At 26.5% G+C, this 24,804-nt stretch overlaps 1 protein-coding gene across 9 annotated transcripts; it reads left to right on the top strand.

The window, feature by feature from the left end:
- The first annotated feature begins 5 nt into the window (after window positions 1-5).
- Window positions 6-24,470, top strand: LOC132937160 (tetratricopeptide repeat protein 19 homolog, mitochondrial-like). Of its 9 annotated transcripts, none has more exons than XR_009663612.1 (7): window positions 95-460; window positions 519-755; window positions 1,038-1,292; window positions 1,446-1,565; window positions 2,075-2,240; window positions 3,208-3,305; window positions 3,380-5,515. XR_009663612.1 is itself a non-coding variant. In XM_061003989.1 (5 exons), the coding sequence occupies exons 2-4, from the start codon at window positions 18,399-18,401 to the stop codon at window positions 22,721-22,723; spliced, it is 1,035 nt and encodes a 344-aa protein (XP_060859972.1). In that variant the 5' UTR covers window positions 5,524-10,726; window positions 15,852-18,398; the 3' UTR covers window positions 22,724-22,733; window positions 22,838-24,470. The 9 variants fall into 9 exon arrangements, 1 of the variants encoding a protein (XP_060859972.1); XR_009663613.1 differs by adding an exon at window positions 22,219-22,347 and having other exon boundaries at window positions 97-755; window positions 3,380-3,571; XR_009663617.1 differs by lacking the exon at window positions 519-755 and having other exon boundaries at window positions 6-128.
- Window positions 24,471-24,804: the final 334 nt, after the last annotated feature.

The following is a 24,804-nucleotide window of genomic DNA, read 5'->3' as shown; positions in this document are numbered from 1 at the left end:
AATAATAATATTGTGTTTGTTTGTCGTATCGGTATCACAATAATATCGTGATAACGTGGTGGTAAAACATGGACGACGGACTGAATATCGAACTATATAGTGGCACGGGCATGGACGATGGGCAGCACGTAAATAAAATATTATACAATCGTCAAGTGGGAAGGGAAGTATATTAATAAGGAATATAGTTAGAAAGAGATGAGAGAGTGTATTGAACTATTGCGTGTACAACCATGACAAAACAAACAAATGTCTTGTCATGACGTGTACGACGTACGGTGTAGGTAGGTGTAGTGACTATCGACCGAATTAAAAATTTAGTGCTTCTGCAGTTCTGCATCATCATCGTCGTTTTCGTCGGGGTATCGAATAAAATGGAAGCGACACTGCCTAATCAGCTGATCGGTTTGCTTACATTTTGTGGACGGTACGCGAAGGGATCATGGACATGATAAATCCAGTATGATGTATTGATGTCATATCCGTATTAAATATATTTTAATCCATAATCTATGTAGTAATGTAACTGTGTGGCACAATGGCTTGTGGCTGTGTACCACCCAACATTCAAGAAAAAATCCGTAAAGGTCTTAGATCTGGATAATTTCGAATTTGAAATAATTAGGATAATGTGGGGATTACACAATGCGTATGTGCTATGCTCGTAAATAAGGACTGTCTAAATTCTACTAGTATTCATCTATACAGACATTTAACATAGAGGAACGCAAGTTTTAAACAAGAAAATAATATGTGTACGTAGAAACAAAAAACGGTTTTAATTTCATACTATAAGCTGTATACTAGCATGTCAGTATTCAGAGGCGGGCTGGACCGTGAGGCCAACCGGAAATCGACGGTTAATCCGTCTACTGTATTGAGGTTTTGTGGCCGTTGAGTTTCTGTCTAAAGCCCCAATGTGTACAAAACTGTCGGTTGGCTTGTAACCCAGCCAGTCAACCCTTGTTAGTGTTTAAAACGTTCTATATATATATATATAATAGCTAATAGGTATATTCATGTAATATATGTTACAGGCATTACCGGTGTCATTGATACACAATTTTTAAGGTACACAAAAGAATTTGACATATGGACGCAACTACGCAAGTGTATAGAGCTGACACTTTCTTATATAAGTACAAAATGTTTCCTATGTCAAAATCCATATCGTTGTTTCCACTTAATGTGTTACCAGAAAGTTAGGAGGTAGTATTAAGAAGAACTAGTTGATCACCAAATTCAGCTATTGCTAGACACTGTAAGATAATTTGAGATACAGTGGATAGAGCGTAAGTAATTTAACTTTGTATAAACTCTAAAATTTAAACATTATTTGATAATTGATTCTCATGTTATAATTAACAAATTTCAATATATTGTAATGAATACCTACTAACTTAAGTATATGTTTCATTTTTACATTTTTAAAATTACTTTTACAGGCATTGGTACTGCTAACTTTACTGTATACAATAGTAATGGGAGAACTCTAATGATTATAAAACTAAAATGATCAAGATATCTTATGAGTGGAAATAGGCCCATAATCTGGTACTTCACAAGTAAGTTAAATTATTTAACAGAATACTATGCGCAAATGTTTAGATAATCTTATTTATTTCATTATTTAGATTATTAATCATATCAATATTTAGATATAATTTAATAATTCATTAATACTAATTTTTCAAATTTTTTTTTAAGAATATTGGTTGAATGAATTAATTAGTTCAATGTTGACAGTTTTAACTTGAATGTACACGTGTTAAATAAAAAGAATAAATGACAAATGTAGCCATACATAATGTATCCAAAATAGTTTCTACATATTCAATTAAATTAATTGGTTGTCGCAATTTTTAAATTCTCAGTATCCATACAGAAAAATAACTTCATTTTAAGTTTTTGTAACTCTTATATTCAGAAAAGTAAAAATCTTTAATATATTTTTTATATTGATTCCAGTCTCAACTAATATTTAAAAATGATTATATTCGGTCATCACTACTACTATACTCTGTTCAGATTAAGATTGAACCGCTCGCTTGACCAAAACACGTTTTTTTTTTAGCATTCCACACACCAGTGGGAGCGTATGCACGGCGGCCAGCACCGACGCCGACGACCAGCGATGACTGTCGGTCAATCACAGAACGCATAGCCATTGCATGGGGGTCAAGCACTGTTTGGCGGCTCAGTCTGCATGCGTGACGCGGTTTAATCTTAACCTGAACTGAGTATACTACTTTCCTTAATATTTTAAATAAATTATATACAAAAAAAACGTCTACATTTAAACGATAGATTCCGTGGTTCCCTCACGTTTCTAATTTTATAAAATATGTTTAACTATATGTTTTATATGTACTATTATATGTTACTTACTATAATAATTAATTTCAATTTCTAGAAATAATACTTAAACCAAACAAACATTTTAGTCAACATTTCCATGTAATCCAACAAAATCGGCCTCATAACCAAGGCTCAGAATATTTATGTAGTTTGCCTTAAACAGATAATCGGTCACAGAAAAACTACAAGGGAGATTCAGTATTAAAGAGTTCCTTTACTATACCGAACATTTAGCTTATGGTTCAAATGGAAACATTTTCTTAATTTTCCTAAAAAATATAAATGATAATATTAATTAATAGAAATATTATTAATTGTGTATTGAAAACGCAAACGATTAAATAAAAAGTCAAACAAAATTCCTCATACTCCTGATCATCATATGAATATTACCAATGATAAAGATTAGATTTATATTATGTATAATATTGTATTATATATTAGTTGTGCATATCTAGGATTACACACTTTTATATATTATATTACATTTGAGAAATAATATTTACTTAGTACATAGCTATCAGTAGTGGTTACTCTAAAAGTATATTGTTTTATCTATGCATTTCATATATCCAAATTAGTAAGTATAAATACTAGTAGTTATAATCAATGGTATTATTAATATTAAATGTGTCTTTAAATATTAAACAGTTGTTACACTTATACTTACGGATAGCCACCACTGTAATATATTACAGTCATTACGTCATGTATAATTTTAAATGTTTGGGAATTAGTTTCATGTAGAAATTTCTTTTTATAATTAACCAAATAATATATTATATAAATTAGATGTTTAAAAATATTTAATTCATAAGCAAATATAGATTAAAATAAATTTTGTATTAGGTTTCAATATACAAAATCAATTACAACAAATGAATTGGAACAACAATACTGATCAAGAAAAGATGGCAACAGGAGCATGCTCTTATTATTTTTGATTGGTAACCGTACCATGACTATTCATTTAAATATTATTTATTTTCTTGTTTTTAACTATTTGTATTATTTAATCTAGATGACCAGATTTTGGAATATCCAAAGAAGGTGATATCATATTTATTGCATTGAGGAAATGGAGAAATGAAGGTTGGTGAGAGACGACAAACATTTTCCACTTAATATTGATGCAGTCGAACCTAGACCAGAAGATTGCTGTGCGAATTGATTGAGCAATGTTAACAGAAATGTCTATGTTAAGATTGTTGAGGTGATATTATTCATAAACATTGTCCAGTGTCTTATTTTAAATATAGAAAAATATATGATATAATACTGACAAAAAAAATAAATACATAACACATGAATTAAGAAATAGAAAAATAAAGTAAAATTGACAAAATACTTTTCTTAAATTAATCTTGAGATATATTAAAAAATCAACATACATATACACCTAATTAGCTATAGGCTCTATTAAATATCTAAAACGTCAAATGATGTCTTTACTTTAAGCAATATATTGATATTTTTTTTAATACAATTCACTCTGTGCAATCCATACAAAATAATATTTTTCATTTGTTAAACTGGAGTATAAAATCCAACTTGAAATATTTCAGGACAATCAATTTTATAATTAATAAGGTCAAAAATAAACATTATGTCAGAAATTTTCCGCCTAATTTCACATTTGTTAAGGCCAATTGAGAGCAATCAATGAATACAAATCCCTAGAAATAAGAAGCATCATTTTAAAAGCCAATGATTTAAAAAAATTAAATTGTATATTTTCAATTTTTGAAATTCAAATACATAATTAGGAGACCAAATTTGTGAACCAAACTCTAAGTGAGAACTAATCAAAGAACCCGGGCTGGATTGTTTGACCACAGTCAGTCGTGATCAATATTTTACCAGCCCAGTAATACCATAGCCAGTGGGTCACTGTGGGCACTTGCCTCCTCCTGAAATCGTTACAAACAATTAAAATTTAAAATACGTAGTTAAATAACAACATATTGGCTATACATCAATAAATTTACATATTATAAAACACATATTTATTTATTTATTCATAATAACGGACTTAGGGTCCAAATCTTAAAGTTTAAACAATATACAGCAGTTGATGTAATAGTAATGGAAGTTTAAATCAAAATTTGAAATATAATATAAAAAGAGAAGGAAAGAAAAAAATAAAAACTATTAGGTACACGGAGAATCTTATAGACTAATACAATAATACAGCGTATAAAATAATTGACGTTTTAAACATAAAATTGAATTATAATACCAAGAAAATAAACAAAATTATTACATGAGGAAATCTATAGTTTAACACAGTTTCCTTGGGTTAGTAACATATTTATCAGGGATAAATTTATATACTTAAGTGAAGAATTTGAAATATAAAATAAATTGATTTCTAACACTATGGGTATTTATATTAAAATTAATTTGACTTAACAGAAAAGGGTCATCAACCTTATTAATTGAATTTCGATTAAAATATTAACATAAGAAACATTTTTTCTTTCTCTAAGAGGATTTAGGTTTAATAAATTTAAAATATTTTAGTAACCATAATGATAAGGTCTAAAAATATTCCACAGATAAAACTGAAGACTTTATTTTGTACAGATTTTATCTGATTAATATAACTGATATTTTGAGTGCCCCAGATTATTGAGGGGTATTCTAAGTGAGATCTTACAAAAGTGAGGTATAAAGACAATTAAGAGTGAAAGTGTAATCAAATTTATAAATTGTAAAGCCTAATATGGAGAGGGCTTTATTTTTTGTAGTTATTATATTATGTTCAGTAAATAAGAGTTTAGACTCAAAGAAGATACTAAGATCTTTAACCATGGAACAGCGGAGTAAAACGTGATTGCATAATTTATAGTTCAACGTTAAAATATTGGTTGATTATTGAACTTGGGTATACAAATATAGTTAATAAATAATGATACATTAAGTTTTTTATTTTAGTTAAACTATTTGTTTTAGAACATTAAAATCTTCTTTAAAATATAAAAGTTAACAATTTATTATTAGTAAAATCACATTCTTCATTTTTTTATATTAGATAATATATCATTTTCATAAAAAAGTATTCAGTTTATCCTGTGATAAACAACTACACAAACAATTTAAAAAGTATTTTAATTTTTAAAAAGAAATTTTGCAATGAACTTGAGTGCACAATAGCTGATAGGGTTAAATTAATAGCTAGATATAAATTTGTATATGTCATTGAGTGTAAGTTATATTTTGTTAAAACAACATAACAGTATTTGTACTATTTTTAAAATAAGTTTGTTTTGACTTTTGAACAATTTTTTGAATTTGAAATGGAAGGCTCATCGTTGTTGTTGATATCTAATATTGTATTATAGTCGTCATATTCTTCGTATTGTTGTTCTTTATTATCATTTACATTTATAATATTTTTTTATCTTTGGCCATTTTGTAGCGAAGTTACTTAGTTTGTCTGTTAATATGCCAACAGTTATTTCTGTATTAAATTTTTCTAAAATAATAACTAAATAAACTAAATAATTTGTTATTGTTAGATGACTTAAATAGTTAAATAGGCCAGTAACACCTTAATACTATTATAAAAAATGTATGGTAAATTGGTAAATCATTAATGAAGATAAACAATAATAACGGACAGATATCTTAAACTATTGCAATCTTAAGTAGGTAATAATTTAGTCGAACAAAGAGTTTCATTTTTTAATTCAATTTATTATGTACCTATATTATATAATATATTGGGTAAGACTTTTTAACACATGTGACAATTAGGTTTTGTAAGTTATATTAATTATGGTACTCAATATCTATACAAATGATGTCACGTCTAATAATCATGTATCCAATTCATTCAATCATTCCCATCTCAGCAATAAAAAAAGTATATATATTTCATAAATATTCATTATTTATTGGGCTGAAGAACTATTTTTTTTTCAATAAATTTTTAATTATAACGCAACATACTTTAAAAACTAATATCGGTTGAATTAGAAAATATCAAGAAAAAAATTAAAATTAAAATTTATTATTAGTATGGCAGTATCTTAAAATTTAATAAGAAAATATATATAAATTAGATGCCAATATTAAACAAAATAGTTAACATAAGTATATTTTCAAAACTATTTGTAAATCTCATTGTTGCAGCAGTGTGTGGTTACTGGTTTGTAAAAAATAACAAAGTACCTAAGTAAAATCTAATAAGTAAGTTATAGGTACTAAAACTAAACTAAAAAGTAGGTTTTTTTTACTTACCTAGAATAAAATATTCCATTACATTTTTGGACTTTTGGAGTGTTGCTGTGTAGGTACCTATTTAGTAATTACTAAATACTAAATAACAAATGACTGACAGACATCAGACACTCGGGTAGCGGCTTGGTAATTTATAATGCAGAATTGAAAAACATCTAAAATTATAAATTAATGATGTTAAATAAAATGTATAATATTTGAATTATTGTTTATAAACTATATTATACAATTGCTTGATTTCTATTAGTAATATACTGTTTATATACTCACCCAGTCTCTCCATATATGTATAGGTAATTGTCAGTTATAGAAGTTATAGCACAGAATAGATATAGATTTCATATATTCTGTGGTTATGGTTAGGTACCTATAATATAATAAATGATAGATAATATAACTCAAATCACAATAACTGCCAATTTTATTGAGTGGACAGTGGACACTGACATCAAGTAATCGTTACCATAATAAGTAGCTAGTACATAAAAAATATTCAAGCATAGTTTTGTGATTAAAGTACTATTATATTACCTATACCATGTTTAATAATTAATCTTGTAACAGAAATTACTAATAATATCAATTTAACAACTAATTTAACTCCTACAAAATTGGAGGGTTATTTAAATACCTACCTGTAATAGGTAATATACTAAAAGATAAATAATTTTTCTAAATGTAGTTATGATTTATTGTTGGTGTAAGTATAAATATTTATACTCAATGAATTAGGTACTGAATTACATTTAAATTTGGTTTTCTCATTTTTATAACTATTAAACTACCTATAAGTACTCAGTATAGTTAATAAACTTTAATTTCTTTTACAGATTAATATTAATATAATAAATTGTTTTCAAATAATCATGTAGTCATAATAATTTGAGATTTTGAGCGGAGTGATGAATGTATTGTTTTTACAATGAAGTGTGTTTTTTTTTGTGTTTGTCATCGCCGTTTAATTCTTTGATTTTCAACTTCAGTGTCTTGTTCAATGGGAAAGTGTACCGGGTTGATGCATTGGGAGGTCAATATTTAAAATTCCCAGTAGTTTTCTTAATCACCGGGAAGAACAAACAAAAAATTAAGGAAAATCGGGAATTTTTACGCAAAATTGATTTTGGTTTTTAGTGTAACTTTAAAGCAAATGACCGCAAGACATGAAATTTTCACTGGTTGTTTTATTAGAAATTTCTATACACGATAAAATTTTCAAAATATTTTGATTTGTTTTAAACTGTTTACGGACATTTTCAGTTTCCAATTTTTTTAGTTGTTTTTTCTATGAATGTCAAAATAGTTAAAAAAATTATAAAATGTTCAACTTTTATGGTTAAGGATTGAAAATTTAAATCAATGTTCTACGTAATTAGGTTACCTGTAACCACAAAATTTAAAAAATATAAAAACTGGCCGAAATTACATATTAAATAACCAAGCATAGTTATTTTATTGTAATTTTATAATTATATTAATTCAACTTACCGGCTACCGTTTTAATAATAAGTAATAACAATATAAATTAAATATGAAATATCCACGCCGACAAACCGTCCCGCACTCAGAATCGTTTTTCGTATACAATGATATTATATAATGTTAGCTATGAAAAGAAAATCTTTTATGAATTTCAAACTGAAAAATAAATTACAACATTTAAACAATTTATTTGGTATATTAATAACTCAAACATTTTTTGAAAGTTTTACCATGTATTGATAATTTTAACGTTTGATGGCAATTTTAAGCATCTAAGATTATTTGTTTTTCAATTACAATAAAATATAAAAATTAATAGATGAAAATTCGTTAATTTATTTAAATTATTTTAAATCTAATATCGTAAAAGTTTTAAATTCAAACGCTCATTAAAAATTAATAGGTAAACTTTATTTTTTGTTAAGGGTAGGAACAATTGTGGGAGTCTTCTATCAACATTTTTATTATTAGCTATATCTATTAGCTATATGAAAGGAAAAACTTTTATGAATGTTTATCTGAAATATAATGTTTGAACATTTTCGATTGAAATGCATATAACAAATAATCGTGACTATACCTATATCTTTAATATTTTTGAACCTATATTAAACTTATAAGAAACCTAACATTACATTTTCAAGCATTTTACTAAGTAAAAAAGTTTTTATCGAGATCAATTTAAAAAAAATTTACAAATTTTAAAATATTTCTCATGGCTATAAATAGCTCAAAATGAGTCAAAATAATTCAAGTGTTCCATTATGGAAAATGCTAATAAAAATATTTGTTGAAAATGTCAACGGTCTACGGTTGTTAATTTTTGAGTTAAACCAAAAAAATAAAATTGGTTTTGCGTAAAAATTACCACTTTTTTCACTTTTTTTTTTGACACTTTCTAAAACTTCTTTAAATTTTTAATTTTTACCTCCCAAAAGTAGTAACTAGATTCAATTTTCTATCAGAAAATAATTTTAAAATAGTGATAAAAATCAAAATTTTTCCTATGTCTATCAATAGCCCAAAAAGAGTTGAAATATTTTGAAAATGTAATGGTGAATATAGATAATGGTATAGTATAAAAATCCGGTGAATTTTTTAAGTATTCACAATTGTTAATTACATAGTTAAACCAAAAAAAACTAAAGATTTTATCGAAAATCGTTTTTTCATAATTTTTTTTCCTGATACTTTTGAAAACACTTGGGAATATTCTATTTTGACTTCTCTAAAGTAGGTACTAACTTCATTCAATTTCCCACTAGAAAAGATCTTGAAGTTCAAAATTGTAGCATTATTTCGACTACTTAACGTTTATACACAAAAAAAAACTCATTGGTGTAAAATGAATACATTCAAATTTAATTATCGATCAAAAATATTCGCCTAGTCAGAAAGCTTATCAATTTAATACTAGTTTCCACAAAAGTTTTTATGTCATAGAATGGGGTAAGTTTGATTTTGTTATGCTACTTTTATACAATTTAAACATATCATATTTTATCTTTTAACAAATTGGATCAAGATGGTACTTTAAAAAGGTCATTTTTCGATTTTCTCAATAGTTATTTAATGCCACTAGAAAAACCACCAACATATCACAAAAAACCGCTAAAAATGGGATTTTAATTTCTAACGCTTTGTATATGACCATAGAAACGAATAAAAAAAGTAAATATATTTCAATATTAATTCAACTTACAGGCTATAATAAAATATGATACCAATATAAAATATCCAGACTGACAAACCATCTCCGCTCAGAATCGTTTTTGGTATACAATGATATGATATCATTGAATTCATATTAAATACAAACCATTATTCAGTGACCCACTTGTAACCTACTGTACAGCAGAGCGACATCCATTCCCTTAATTTTTTTATTTGTTGATATTAAAAAAGCTTACATTATGTCTACATATCTTATATTTACCTATTGGCTATTAAATTAATATATTTTAGAACAAATTGGAGGTACTATAGGTTATAGGTACCTACTACTATATGCTACTACTATTTATAATTGATATGATGTTTCTCAGGGACTTTGTAATTTTCTTTGAAGCCAACATAATTTACATTGGTTTCTGGATACTTTTTCTAAATCTCTTTCACTACACAGTATGTTGGAATACATAAATATGATATTAAATTATGATTTATGACTTGAGGAAGATTTTAGTTTTAGGCAGGAGCCACTTCACTAGAAGTGAACCCATCAACGTGTAAAGTATATATAATTCAAATTAAGTATGTAAAATATATATAATTGTTAACTATATTTTTAAAGACCTTTGGGTCGTTTAAATAGTGTAACCCAGGCCTCCAGAGCAACTAAATAAAAAAAATTATTTTCAATAAATATATTATAGTTATGATTACACGGCGTTCTAGATAGACAATTAAGCTACAGAACTGTCGTGAGATCATTTGTTCAGTATCTCGAAGAATGTGGTCAATAAAGACGAATAAAAATCGGAATAAAAATTGATGTAAGATATAACATTCAAAGTTAAGATTTTAACATGAGTCTGCAATATAAATTTTTATCATTTAAATAATATTTATTTAGTATCTCATAAAACAATATTATAATATAGTTATAAGTTATAGATAATAGATGAACCGAAATAACGAGTAGGTGGCAGAGGCGGCTTGATCATGCATTTTGTGGTTCACTGAACCACCAAAAAGTTTGGGGTGGGTGTCATTTTAATAGATGGGTAGGTACTTGGTCTTGGTAACCGGTGGTAATATGAAAAATGGTAATTTGATAGCCATGTCAATGTTAGCAACAATGAACAAATAAATACAATCATTAAAGACTGAATAACATAGATTAACGATTAACTTATAAACAGCTCTATAAGTTATGACGAAAATAAAGTCACGTTTTGTATGCAATAATAAGATATTATTTGATTATGTGCAAATCGCAATTAATCCTATGTTAGAATTATCATTATTATCGAATTTCTTTCTAATTCAGGACATTTTTATATTATAGGCAAATTCTAAAAATTATTTTATTGATGATAATATTACTATATAGGTAATATTATAATATATATTATATATTGTTTAAATTTTAACTGACTTTGGTTTAAACCAAAAAAAAAATAATTATAATTATATATCGGAACTACTAGTAAAGTACCTAGTAACTAATAAAGTAATAATCCGAATCCCGATTATCAAATACCCAACTACCAACGTTTCGGCCGTTTAGCTGATTCGCGATAAAACGAAATCGTATTTCAATAGTTCAACTATCATTAATAACAATACTAGAATGGGAATATATAATGAATAGTCATATTACTATATCAGTGAGATAAAAATAGAATTTCGTGCAGAGCATCGGCTGAAAATGTGTGTGTGTGTGTGTGTGTGTATGTATGTTGTCGTATGATTTATTGATTTACAAAAATACTATAAAATATTATATACAAATAGTATAACATGATATGAATTTAACAATTATTATCGTTACTGTTTAATCCTGCTTTTCCTATTTTCTGTAATTCAGTCACTTGTCAGGCGTTGTGCCGTTGTGGACGTTATTTTAGTGAATACTGAATTGTTAAAATTATTTTACTACGGTCCGTAATACTGTTGGTTCATTTTGTAATATCTTTAATATGAAGTGCTCACATTGTGGACGTGAACGGGATTTAAAAAAAATTAACTCCACAAACTGGAATCGGCATGTTAATTCATGCAAAATGAAATTTAAAGGGGCTAATAAAAGCCTGGACACATTAAATTTTTTTATTAAATCAAATAAACCTTGTACCTCAGGTAAGTGTCTAATTTATAATTTTAATTTTTTTTTAAATATTTAAATTTTAGTTTACAAATTTTCTGAATGACTGAAATAAATTCTATTTTTCTAGTACTTACCTATTAAATTTAGTTAATAAAAATGTATTAACCTTAACCATAGTTATATTATGTACTTAGTTTAGAATTATGTTAAGAATATAAAGTAAATTTATAATTTTTATTTACTGAGTTATATGGTCACTTAAAAATCAAATCAAAATTTTTCTCATTTATTGTTAAATTTATGAATATCAAAATATGTATTCTAAAATAGGTACCCTACATGAAATATGGTTTATGTATAAAGGTATTTATTCACATACCTAATGGTACCTAATGGCTTATGACCTAATATAACTATATTTATTATTCATAAATAATAACAATTTGTAACCGTTATATATAGTGTGTCTAAAAGAACCAGATCCCGATAGCTGTATGGAAGTTGAATATTCAAATGTAGATAACCAAGATCCAGGGAAACCGAATTTACCAGCTATACTGAGTTCTGACAAAACAAGTATGCAACTGTGAATGTTTTTTTCCTATAATTTTAAATTAATGTCAATAAGTTATTAAGATCTTTAATTATCTAATAAACTATTACTTATAGTGTCCCTATTGAAACCAGATCCTAAAAGTTGTATGGAACTAGAATGTCTTGTTGATAATATGGAAGAGGAGCCAGAGAGAAAGAATTTACTGGTTTTACCTAGCTTTGAAAAAGAACCTAGTATGATTATCTGTTTACTTGACAATATATTATATTTAATAATTTTGATAGTTAATGGTAATTTTAAATGTATTAGATACAAGTAGCTGTGATGGAACTAAATATTTAAACACTTATGTAGGAGATAAGGAGAAATTAAATGAATTTACGGTACTTAGTGTTCCTGACAAAACAGGTATGTTTATAGTTATAGTATTTATAAATTATATTCTTTAAGAATTAATAAACATTTTAAATTATAATAATCAGACAGTTAAAAAAAATATATAAATTCAATTTTGTGGATATTGAAAGAGCTTAGTGAAACTAAACTATATACAACTATTATGATACCTAACTAATAATATTGTATAATTTTAGATGTTGAGTCTCCTGATATCTATGAATCTGTTAATAATTTACAATCAGTTTCGCCAATGTTTAAAAATGATCCAGTTTTATTTATGAATAAATCAATCACACCTGGATTAAAGTTAATTCAATTAGAAATGGGTCCATGCCAACCAGTTGTTACCGATTTACCCAATGGTAAATTTCCTAAAGATGAATCAAATCCACCACGTTCGTTTTCAACATCATATTATACAAAGTTGGTTAATGGAAAGTCTGAACATCGATCGTGGATTACATACTCGCCTTCAATGAATAGAATTTATTGCTGGACATGCAAACTGTTTGGTTCTATTAGAGCTCAAAAAAACTCTTTTGTCACTACAGGTTGCAATTCATGGGGACATTTAGGTGGTTTATATGGTCGAATTCATTTACATGAAACTTGTAAAGATCACTTAGAAGCTGAATTAAATAAAATAATGTACATAAATAATAATCGTGTTGATATTCAGTTAATGAATTCTAATAATAAGCATGTTGCAATGAATAGAGCAGTTGTGCATGTATTAATGGATATAGTGTTATGTTTATCCAAACATAATGATGCATTCAGAGGCCATACTGAGTGTTTAACTAATGGTACAAGTGGAAAATTTCTAGATTGGGTCAACGTTTTTGCCAAACATCATACAATTTTAGCTACACACTTGGAAAATATTAAATCATCAACAAAAAAACAAAGATTGACATTTCTATCTAAATCATCACAAAATTCTATGCTCAACTGTATTGCTGAATCGATCCGTGAAACTATTTTAAAGGAAGTGAAAGCGGCTGGAATGTATTCACTTATACTGGACTCTACAACGGATGTGTCAAAGCTCGACCAATTTGCTTTTGTATTGAGATATTGTACAAACGATGGGCTTATAAAAGAGCGATTAATTTGTGTTGATGAAACAGTAGATTCAACTGGAAATGGGATGTATGAGTTATTTTGTAAAGTATGTGACAAATATAATTTAAATTGGAGGCATGATCTGATTGGACAAGCTTATGATGGGGCATCTAATATGCAAGGAGCTGTAAAAGGATTACGCTCATTAATACAAAATGAAAATAAAAGTGCACTACATGTATGGTGTAGTGCACATTGCTTAAATTTAGCGGTTGTTGATTGTTGTGAAGCAACTGAATGTGCACAAGACTTTTTTGGTACAATTAGTAGTTTGGTAACATTTTTAGGTGCCAGAAAGAGAACCGCAACATATGTAGAGTTTCAAAAACAATTATATAAAAACCAACGTATTCGTAGGTTAAAAAGTTTTTCTGCTACGAGATGGACATACCATGACCGTTCTTTAGAAGTTATACAAATAACTTATAAATCAATTATTTTAACATTAAAAAAAATTAGCCTTGAAGAAACTGACAAAAAAAACAGACATTTAGCTAATAGTTTTTTAAAGCAACTTAATTCTTTTAAATTTGTTCTTACAATGCATATGATGCGCAATATATTCTCAATTACTACACCTTTATCAAATTATTTACAAAATCCTGCCATCGATTTCATTCAAGCAATACATTTAATTAAAGTGACTCGACAACAAATACAAGATTTACGAGCAATGAAAACTGAATCTGTATATGAGAACCTATTTACAGAAACAAAATTATTTTGTGAAGCACAAGACTTAGAGGAACATGATTTAGCAGAGGTGCGTACATCTCGCAAGAAAAAAATGAGTGGAGAAATAAGTAGTGATGAAAGAATAACTTCAGCAAATTACCGCTATGTATGTGAAGTTTATAGATGTTCATTGGATGTAATTTTATCTAAACTAGATGATAGATTTAGTGGTTCTGAAAATATCTTCAAAGAATTTTCATTACTACTACCTGAACGCTTAGAGTTAAACAAAGTCTCCCCAAATAAATTTGATTACTTGGTAAACTGGTTGTCTGCAGATAGAATTAACAAAATTGGTTTAAATGTAGAATATGAATTATTTGCTTCTAATTATAAAAACTTTATGAATAGTGCTACAGCAAATGACATAAAAATGCAATCTAAACATTCTAAACATACAATTAATACAAATGATTTAAGTGATCAATATGATACTGACAGTGATGATTCCGAAGAAACAATACATGTTACTGCCATATACTCTGCACTGTGTAAAATGGGAATGGTGTCAGCTTTTCCAAATTTATTCATGGCTTATAAGGGGATTTGTACTTTGCCACCAACATCAACAACTGCAGAACGATGTTTTTCCAAGCTTAAACTCATTAAAACAAAATTACGCTCTACTATTGGAGAAAAAAGGTTAGATAATTTAATGTTAATTTCTTGTAACCCTGATATAGAAGTATCAATTGAAGATGCTATTAATAAATTTGCTTCAACTTCCAGTGTTTTGCAAAAAGCATTAATGTATTGTTAACACTTAAAAAATGATGTAAATATATTGACTTTCATTAATTGTATTAAAATGTTTTAATAAAAAAAAAAAATGTTAAGTGTATACCTGCCTACTTTTTAAAGAAAACAATGAAATACAATGCCCCATGATTAATTTAAAGTTAATTAATCATGCAACATGCTGTCCACTAGAATACTAAATTAAACTAATTTTATCTTATATCTTTAGGTTTGTAATATCAAGTTGCTTACTTGGTTATTTAGAATTCGGTACTTAATATATCAATTATCAAAATTAGCAAATTTTAGTGTAAATAATAATAGTAAAAAAAAAAAAATGATAAAATTAAGTAAGGTTTTGCAGTGTGACTTTTTGGTGGGTGGGTGGGTGGTTTTAACTATTCTTGAACCACCAACTGAAAAATTTCAAACCGCCTCTGGTAGGTGGTTTCAATATGTATATTTTCTATCTTGTGTAGTTGTGTACTTGTTTTCGCGTACATAACTAGGTATACCATATTTTTATATATAAATATTAAATATAATGTCTTTAAAAATGGTCTAATTATTAGGAATTATGATAAACATTTCGGCTAGGTATCTATTTTCATTAAATATTAGTTATACTATAATATAATAGCAGCTGCTGGAAATAAAAAACTGAAGACTTTATAAAACGCCATAAAATATGTGGAACAAATTCACTTTAGCTACCCAGCGCGTTTTTTGAATGATTTTTTTTCGAAATATACGTATTTTGACAAGTTAAGAACGATGGTACAAAAAAAAAATCGAAAATATCCCCGGATTTGCTGTGTAAAACCACCTTGGATAGGTCTCGGAATTAAACAAATTTGTTACGGCCAGTCTGTTAAAGTCACACAGTATACTATAGTGGCTCCGGTCGCCAAACTCAAGGTCTTCCGTGCGGCATTAAGTAGTGTTGCGCGCATGCGTATTAAACCTAAAATCGCAAAATTTGGATAGCTATATCTTCCAAAATAATGGTTTTCGCAAATTTTTTTTGCACCATCGTTCTTAACTCGTTGAAATACGTATACTTTGGAAAAAAAATTCCAAAAATGTGCTGGGTAGCTACAATGAATTTATGCCAAATAAAATGTATGCAGAATAAGATTGTTTTGACATACCGTAACTATTATGTATACTTATATAATATATATTAATTGTAGTCATACTTATTACTTTATGACTGATATTTTAAATTTGTAAACTATACCTATAGGTACGGAAAAATGTAGTAATTTGAATTTTTTTATCTTTACCGAATATCGCTTAGGTATCGAATTATTTATGTATTTTATAATCTATTATTATTCCTATTTCATATTATAATCATTCACCATGTTTTCCGGTACCTTTATCTGTCTTATTTTAATTTAATTTTATTAGTTACAGTTACAAATATATTGTTCTACTATTTACTATATTATATTATATTTTAGATTTTCTCCCGGAATTTTTTTTTTCATTATTTTGGTTGCTTCTGCAATCTACATATAACATAATTTGTCGATCGATAATTTGTTGTCATTTCCATCGTCTTATTTATACATTTGTATGTGCAATATAAATATCAACAAATTAATAAGTCTCAAATCAAATATCAGATCACATAAATATGACGCCCGCCACGCCCTTAACAGCTCAGTATACGTAATTTTATAAAAGTAATGTTAGCGACCACATTGGGTGCTACCTTTATTATTATAGCAATGGGCAATGGGCAATGGGCAAAGAGGGCATCCCCCCCAATCACCGTAATTTCCCTTTGTTTTACACTGTGTGTAACAATTTTGTTATTTTTTGTACTTTTGCCCTCCACCATGCCCCTACAAAAAAAAAAATTAAGCCCTGGATCCGCCCCTGATAAATAGCGTGTGTCAAACTCGTATCGTGGGTCAATTGTCACATATTATAATGTTAATATACCATGTACCACGATTAAAGATATAGATATTCCTTAAAATATATACACTAACTTTTATCTTAGTTTATATTATATCTACTATATATATATAGATACGAATATTGTAAACCAAATTGATTTAAAAATAAAATAATAAGTATAATGGAAAATATAGTTTTGTTTATACTACAACGTGAGACTTATTTTCAGTATGACTTTTTGCAGGGATACTTTGTTGTGCGACTTTTTTTCTGGGGACTTTTTTCCCTATTCTTTTGTAATAATCAACTCCGTAGACAATATTATATTCTTATATAATCGATGATAAATTTTGACAGCTGATAAAACAGATTGTCTATTTATAATGGGAACGGCATATCCACGATTTAGAATGGACTAAATAAACAGTCATCTGTCAGCAAAATCGTTCTGCGCATATTATTATAGTTTGCCCCTGACATGGAATAAATGAGTACTTTATCAACACCCCTGCAAAGTATTTGGGACACAGATATATACTTATATATATATATATATATATATATATCCACCTTGATAATAGTATAATATTATATCTGTGATTTGGGATGTCAGTAAATTATCGTTTATTTAAAGCCTGGGGCACACGTAGATATGTATATAACTATAGTAGTTTTATATATATATACAGCGCACATGCGCAGTGATGGGAAAAATACGCAATTTTGCTGACATCCCTGTTTATTTGGTCATATATTAAATAAATCAATAATATCTTGAATTGAGGGCGTAACGCATGCGCAAATCTAATATCTCCTGTTGACAGACTACAACAGTCAACACACACAATACACACCAGTTGTACACCCGCACTGTATATTAAATGTATTGAATTTTGTATATGTGATCCGAACCCTGGCCCCTGAGGTTGTGGCTTGTTAGTTGTTACACTATTTACGGAACAATATTTCACGGGACAGTATAATAGTTTTGTACTTAAGTATATAATATTCAACAGAAATTAATCATAAAAAGTACCTTTTAAAAAATACAAATCTGTAACTTAAAGTCAAGTTTTTAACATGTTTAACGCAAGACTATATAAATACTTGAAAATGATTTTTCCTGCTGTCAAAAATATTTGGACCAATAATAATACACGAGCAATAGCGTTTCCTAAATCAGAACCAAGTGTACCAACTTTTAAAAAACCCATTTTATCAAGTCGTACAAATGCAGCAAAAACAATAGTCTATGGATTTCCATTACTTGGTTTAATTGGACTTGACGAGAATGAAAAAAATCGTCAACTAATCGATACTATTAAAAAAGGCTTATTGTATTTACAAGTAAGTAATCGGTTAAATTATTTAGAATTATTATAACCATTCAGATCAGTATATAATGTATACAAATCCGGATTAAGGGGGGCAAAGGGGGCACGGTCCCGGGGCCCTTTGATTTTTGTGGCCCATATTTATCGCCAAAATATATTTTTTAACGCGTCCAAAATGGTTTATAAAAAAAAAGCGGGTTAGTGGATGTCACTCTACTGTACAATAGATTACAAGTAGGTCTCTGTATAATGGAATGTATTAAATTTGAATTCAATGATATCATAATATCATTGTATACGAAATACGATCCCAAGCGGTCCCGGTTCATCGGTCTGGATATTTTATATTGCTATTATATTTTATTATAGCCTATATGTTGAATTAATATTATTATTATTTTTATTTATTTTTATGGTTTTACAATGGTGTTTATTTTTTATTTATTTATTTTTTTTTTTATGTTCTGTATACAAAATTGCTACTAGATAAAGTGCTTCGATTTCAACATATATATTCAAAAATATTTTGTTTCAATCAAATTATTTTGGATTTTTTCATATTATGGAAGTTAATGGAAGTTTGGGTATTAGATATAATTATTTATTTCTATAAAATATAGTATTTAGTACCTAATACCTATAAATAATAATATTTATAGTTAAATAAGTACTTAAATCGTTGGCTAGTTTTAAAAAAAGTCATGACACAGGAAGGAGGGTACGACACCTAAATCCCTTCTTCCCTACGGATTTCAATGTAAAGTGCATATTTCTTTGGGTGATCTTAGCCAATTGATTTCCAAGAAGGTACATAATTTGTTTCATGAAGCAGATACTTCAACGGTGAAACTTTAATTTTACATTTTTTGGCATATTTGTACATTAAACATTTTACAACAACTTTGAGTTTAACTAATTTATAATATTATCCAAAGAATATGTATACATTTTTTTCTTCTTGATGTTTAGTTTAATAGGTTTTTCACTTTTTTTTTATATAGATTGGCAATATTGAGCTATGATACTTCACCGTATAAATTCATCAAATTTTGATCAAATTTTTCAAATTTTAATAAAATATTTTTATAAATGTTAAATAAATTATTTTAAGTTTATTTTAAATCATAAATTTTATAAGTGCCTAACAAAATATTATATTAAAAAAAAAATTTTACATGTGAATTTTTAAGGCCATTTTTTCTTATTAAATTTAATATGGATGCTTAAATACCGGACATTTCATCTAAATTTACTTACATTTTACTTAATTTAGTATACCTGCATAGTGATTGACTAAAAATGTCAGCACTGGAATTTACTACAACTAGTCCTTACTGATGATATTATTTATCAACAGTATAAGAATAATTAAGCAATATTTTAACATATAAAAATTTCTCTCTTGAACAAGATACTTGTCTGTCCTTCGCGAGTCTAGTGTTCACTGCTTAACACTTTTGTAGGTAGGTATAGATACACTTAAATAAATAAAAAAAAAATTGAAAACTTTTTTGGTACATTTTAGACTGAAACAACACCTTCTGTAATATCCTGGTCATGCACATAATTGTGAATGTCTCATACACATATTTTATCATATCTTAAGAATTAATAAAATAGTTATATTTATTCACGATAAACAAATACATAATAAATAGATAATAATGTTCTAATATTGTTTTGTATGTTTTAGAACGACGACTACAATGCTTTTGAACAAACATTAGATAAGGCTCTCAAAATGGCCAATGATTTGAAAAATGTTGAGGGTATTATACATGTATACGATGTGTTAGCAAATGGAGCTTTTATGAACCACGAATATGAAAAGGCAAAAGATTTATTTACAAAAGTCATTGAACAGTTAATTGAACAAGGAGACCCTAAAGATGATCTTAACATTCTACGAATAGGTCTTAAAATTTCTAAAATTCATGAAGTTCAAGAAGATTACATGTAATTATTATATTACCTATACATTAATTTTTTCTGATAAATATTTCAAATAAAAGTACAATTAGTATAAATTTTTTTCTTGAGGGCAACGGAAAAAAAATTATAAATAGTGAGTTGCTTAAATATTAATTAATTTAATGGTCTATTAAAAATTAATGGACCAATCATGTTCAAATTAATGTACAAGAGAACTGCTAATAACTCGCTTAAAAACGGAATTATTGTAAAAAAAAAGACTGACATCCGAACACATATGATATTTGTACCATTAAGTTTAATAATTTAGTTGATTCACTCTTATTTTTAAACTAACAAAGCTAAACACGAATTGCCGAGTGTACATTTTCCATGTTGCACATTTGTAATAGTAATACATTGACGACAAATGTGGGTATGGTTTCCTCTTAAGAGTATAAATTATGAACTGTTATAAAAGCTTCAAGCATAGTACTACATTTAATAAATTGTTAATTGAACTTTTTTTAGTGTCACTAAAATGTCGATACTGATTAATATTTTTTTTTGTCCTCTTACATATTATAATATAAGTAAACCAAAAGGTTAGATAAATAAATAATTATAAAAAACATTGTGGCTTGGTGGGAGGGAGTAGGTATAACATATGATCAGCCTCCTCACAGCAACCCACCTAGTTACAACGTGGATACAGAAATGTTGAATATGATCTGGGTAATACATTTTCCCTGCGTGAATTTTCCTTCCAGGTTGTCCCTGGTCACTCATATTAATATATTATACATTTTACGTCCTTCTATTAAGTTATAACAAAATAAATTATAATTTAATTTATAGACTTATAGTAAATTATGAATTAATTTATTATTATTATTTCAATTTTGAATATTATAATGTAAACTTGTTTTAGAAATCAATAATGGATTACATACTTACATAATATATTGTGTACAATGTATGGAGAAAAAGTTTAAAATTTATCCAATAACTAAAGTCAATTCACATTTATATTTTATAACATTATATGAATATGCTCGTTATCAAAAAGATAATAAGTAAATATTATATTACCTATAAGTATATAAATTTTTTTGTCAAAAATTTCTAATAAAAGTACATGCATCAATTTATTTCTAATGTGCATAGTTTAACTTAGAACTTATAGTATAGTACTATCTGAATTAATATTATAATTTATTAATGTACTCAAAATATAATAATACTTAATTTATAAGTAGAAATAGTAGAAATAGTACCTATTGTTCATACATGCCTCATCTGCTGTTGGTAAAACAGGAAAAATAAAAATAAAGTATAAATAGTGAGTTGTTTAAAAATTAATTAATTTAATGGTATATTACAATTTAATAAACCATTCATGTTTAAATTAACATATAAATAAATCATGTTTAAGGGACTAATAGCTATTAATTTAAAATTTTCATCAATTGATTCATTAAATGTTCAGTATTTCATTATACTACATGTAAACATTATATTATACATTATACTACATTTTCTTAAGTTATAAATTATAACACAATTGTAATATTATCTATAGGATTATAGTAAATTAATAATTAATTTATTATCATTTTTTCAAATTTTAATATTATAATGTAAACTTGTTTCAGAAAATCTGAATTTAGTTACTTATACTGTGTACAAAACTTGGAAAAGAAGATTGAAATCAATCCTGAAAATGAAGACGTCTTAGGTTTATATGCTATAACATTAGACGCATATGGTCGTTATTTAGTCAATCGAGGAGAAATTAACACAGCAAGAATTTGTTTTAGAAAGGCATATAAAGCTAGTGTTAAGATAAATGGTGAAGTATTTAAAATGAATGTAATTTTATTGAATGATCTGGGAACCCTATACAATGTTCAAGGAAAGTTAAATGAAGCATTACACTACTTTAAAAAGGCAGAACAAATTGGGCAACATTTTCCTGACATGGAAATTCTTTCGATGGTATATATAAATCTCGGTAACATTTACTTAAAACAAGGAATGTTAAAAGAAGCAGAAAAAAATTGTATGGAAGGAATGAAAAATGCTAAAAGACATCGTTATAATGAAGGCAAAGAAGAAGCAGAAATTTGTTTATCTGCCATAAAAAATGCTATGAAGTGACTCATATTAAGTGAGTATATTTTTGTTTTATAGGCCAAATGTTTATTAGTATTTTATTTCTTCAAATCGTTAATTACATTTTATTACAATAATTTTCATAAATTTGTATTATAGGTGTATGAACGTATGGAATTATTGTGTACAAGAAAAAATATGTTGTATGTCAGTAATACTGTATGCTTGATTATTGAATTTCTGAAAACGGGTTTTTTTGTTTACCTATTTTTAATTTAAATGTGTTTAAGTATAAATAATTTTAATTAGCACAGTTCAATGATATAATTATATAATTATAACTTTTTAATGTATGTTTATATTTTATTATTATTATTAGTTTAATTCATTACATCATTTTATACAATTTCATAAATATATTGTTTATACTGGCTGATTATTGAATTTCTGAAAACAGTTTATTCGTATTTATTTTAAGTTTATGTGTGTTTTCTATTATGTGAAGTAAGTAACAAAATTCCATAGCATCTTATTTTATACCATCATATTTTGTCAAGTAATATAGGTAATGATAAAGTATGGTTTTTATTATTTATATTTAGTTCTATAACAGATATTTAGTTATAGCCAATATTTAGATGGATTCACTTACTAATTAATATTATTTTATTGATAATTCTTAGATAATACTATAATTTAAAATATTGGTTTTAAATTATGTATTGTATCTTTAAACCTTTATCATATCCTATTATAAGAGTAAGACAATTATGATTTCAGAAATGTAAAGTTTATTTTTGAAGCATACATGCATATTGTTTACTTATATGGATATCACACTGTACTTAAACTTGAATTGCTTTAAAAATACAAAGGAATACTTAATATAATTCAAAACAAACAATTATTATAAATAATTAAATTAAATTAGAAAACTATTAAAAATAATTGATTATTGAAATAATATATTTGTGAACAAAAAAAAAATTTAATATAAATAATTTAAACAAAATAATCTCATAATTACAATGAAATTTACCTTTCACGTGTGTATAAATAATTAAGTAGTATGGTTAATCACTCAAAATAAACTATTTAAATATATTTCAAATACTTATGATTTATTATAGAACACAATATAGCTTAAAAGAATATTAAATACATTTTGTTACCTATTATATTTATAACCAATTAAAAATGTATGAATTCCTTCATACAATAAATAATTATTATATTACAATTGTTATCAATATGAGACAAACAATTATGATTATCATTTTAGTTTTAAATAATATTGAATTGCTTAGTATTATGTCAATGTGATTTTATTAATTATTATTACTCTGCCATTATTTTTGATTTGTTTTGCTTATTAAGTATTATAGTATGTTAGACGTTAGTAGGTAATTAGTATAATATTATACATTGTGTTTTGAACACAATATAAATTTGTACCTTTTAATTTATGATCTAGCACATTGCACATACATATTTGGCTATTTATATTATATTTTCTATTACCTATATTACCTACCTAAGTATATATAACATTAAACTATTTTAGATTGTATAATTAAGTAGCTAAGTTGTTTTCAATAGGTTTTGATTTAAATTATCCTGAATGCTAATAAAAACAATTGTATGTTTATTCTCTTGTTGTTTAATTAATGCTAAGTTAGATACAAATTTGCTTAATGTCATACAGACTATATAATATAGGTAATTCTAATAAAGAATGTAATATTTAACCGCTTTATTTGTTTCGAAAATATATGACTTAAAATTCTAAAAACTATTATGAATATTTTATGTTCCTATAATCCTATTTATTAAAAATGCTTAACTCATGCTAATAGTAATATTTGTTATGGTATAAATAAATTGTATGAATTATTACTAAATTTTATTTCAGTAAAACAAATTATAATGACAATTCATAACTAGGTACCTATATAAGTTTATGTTCTGTAAAAAGTTAGAAACAAAATAGAAAACTATCTTCATCAATGTATTTATTATAAACATTTATTTACTGTAAAAGTACAATGAACTGTATACATTTTAATACATTAATATCATCTAACGTAATTGTTCTATAATTACAATTTTATTTTAATATAATACTA

This window comes from Metopolophium dirhodum, chromosome 1 (genome assembly GCF_019925205.1).
Source record: "Metopolophium dirhodum isolate CAU chromosome 1, ASM1992520v1, whole genome shotgun sequence".
In the NCBI taxonomy this organism is placed as follows: Eukaryota; Metazoa; Arthropoda; class Insecta; order Hemiptera; family Aphididae; genus Metopolophium; species Metopolophium dirhodum.
This window is presented reverse-complemented; position numbering and strand designations above follow the sequence as displayed.

Excerpts from the sequence above, each read along its gene's own strand:
- LOC132937160 (XM_061003989.1), top strand. The coding sequence starts at position 18,399 with ATGTTTAACGCAAGACTATATAAATACTTGAAAATGATTTTTCCTGCT. Across the intron at positions 18,666-20,345 it reads AAGGCTTATTGTATTTACAA|AACGACGACTACAATGCTTT; the intron begins GTAAGTAATCGG and ends TGTATGTTTTAG. Across the intron at positions 20,609-22,218 it reads GAAGTTCAAGAAGATTACAT|AAAATCTGAATTTAGTTACT; the intron begins GTAATTATTATA and ends AACTTGTTTCAG.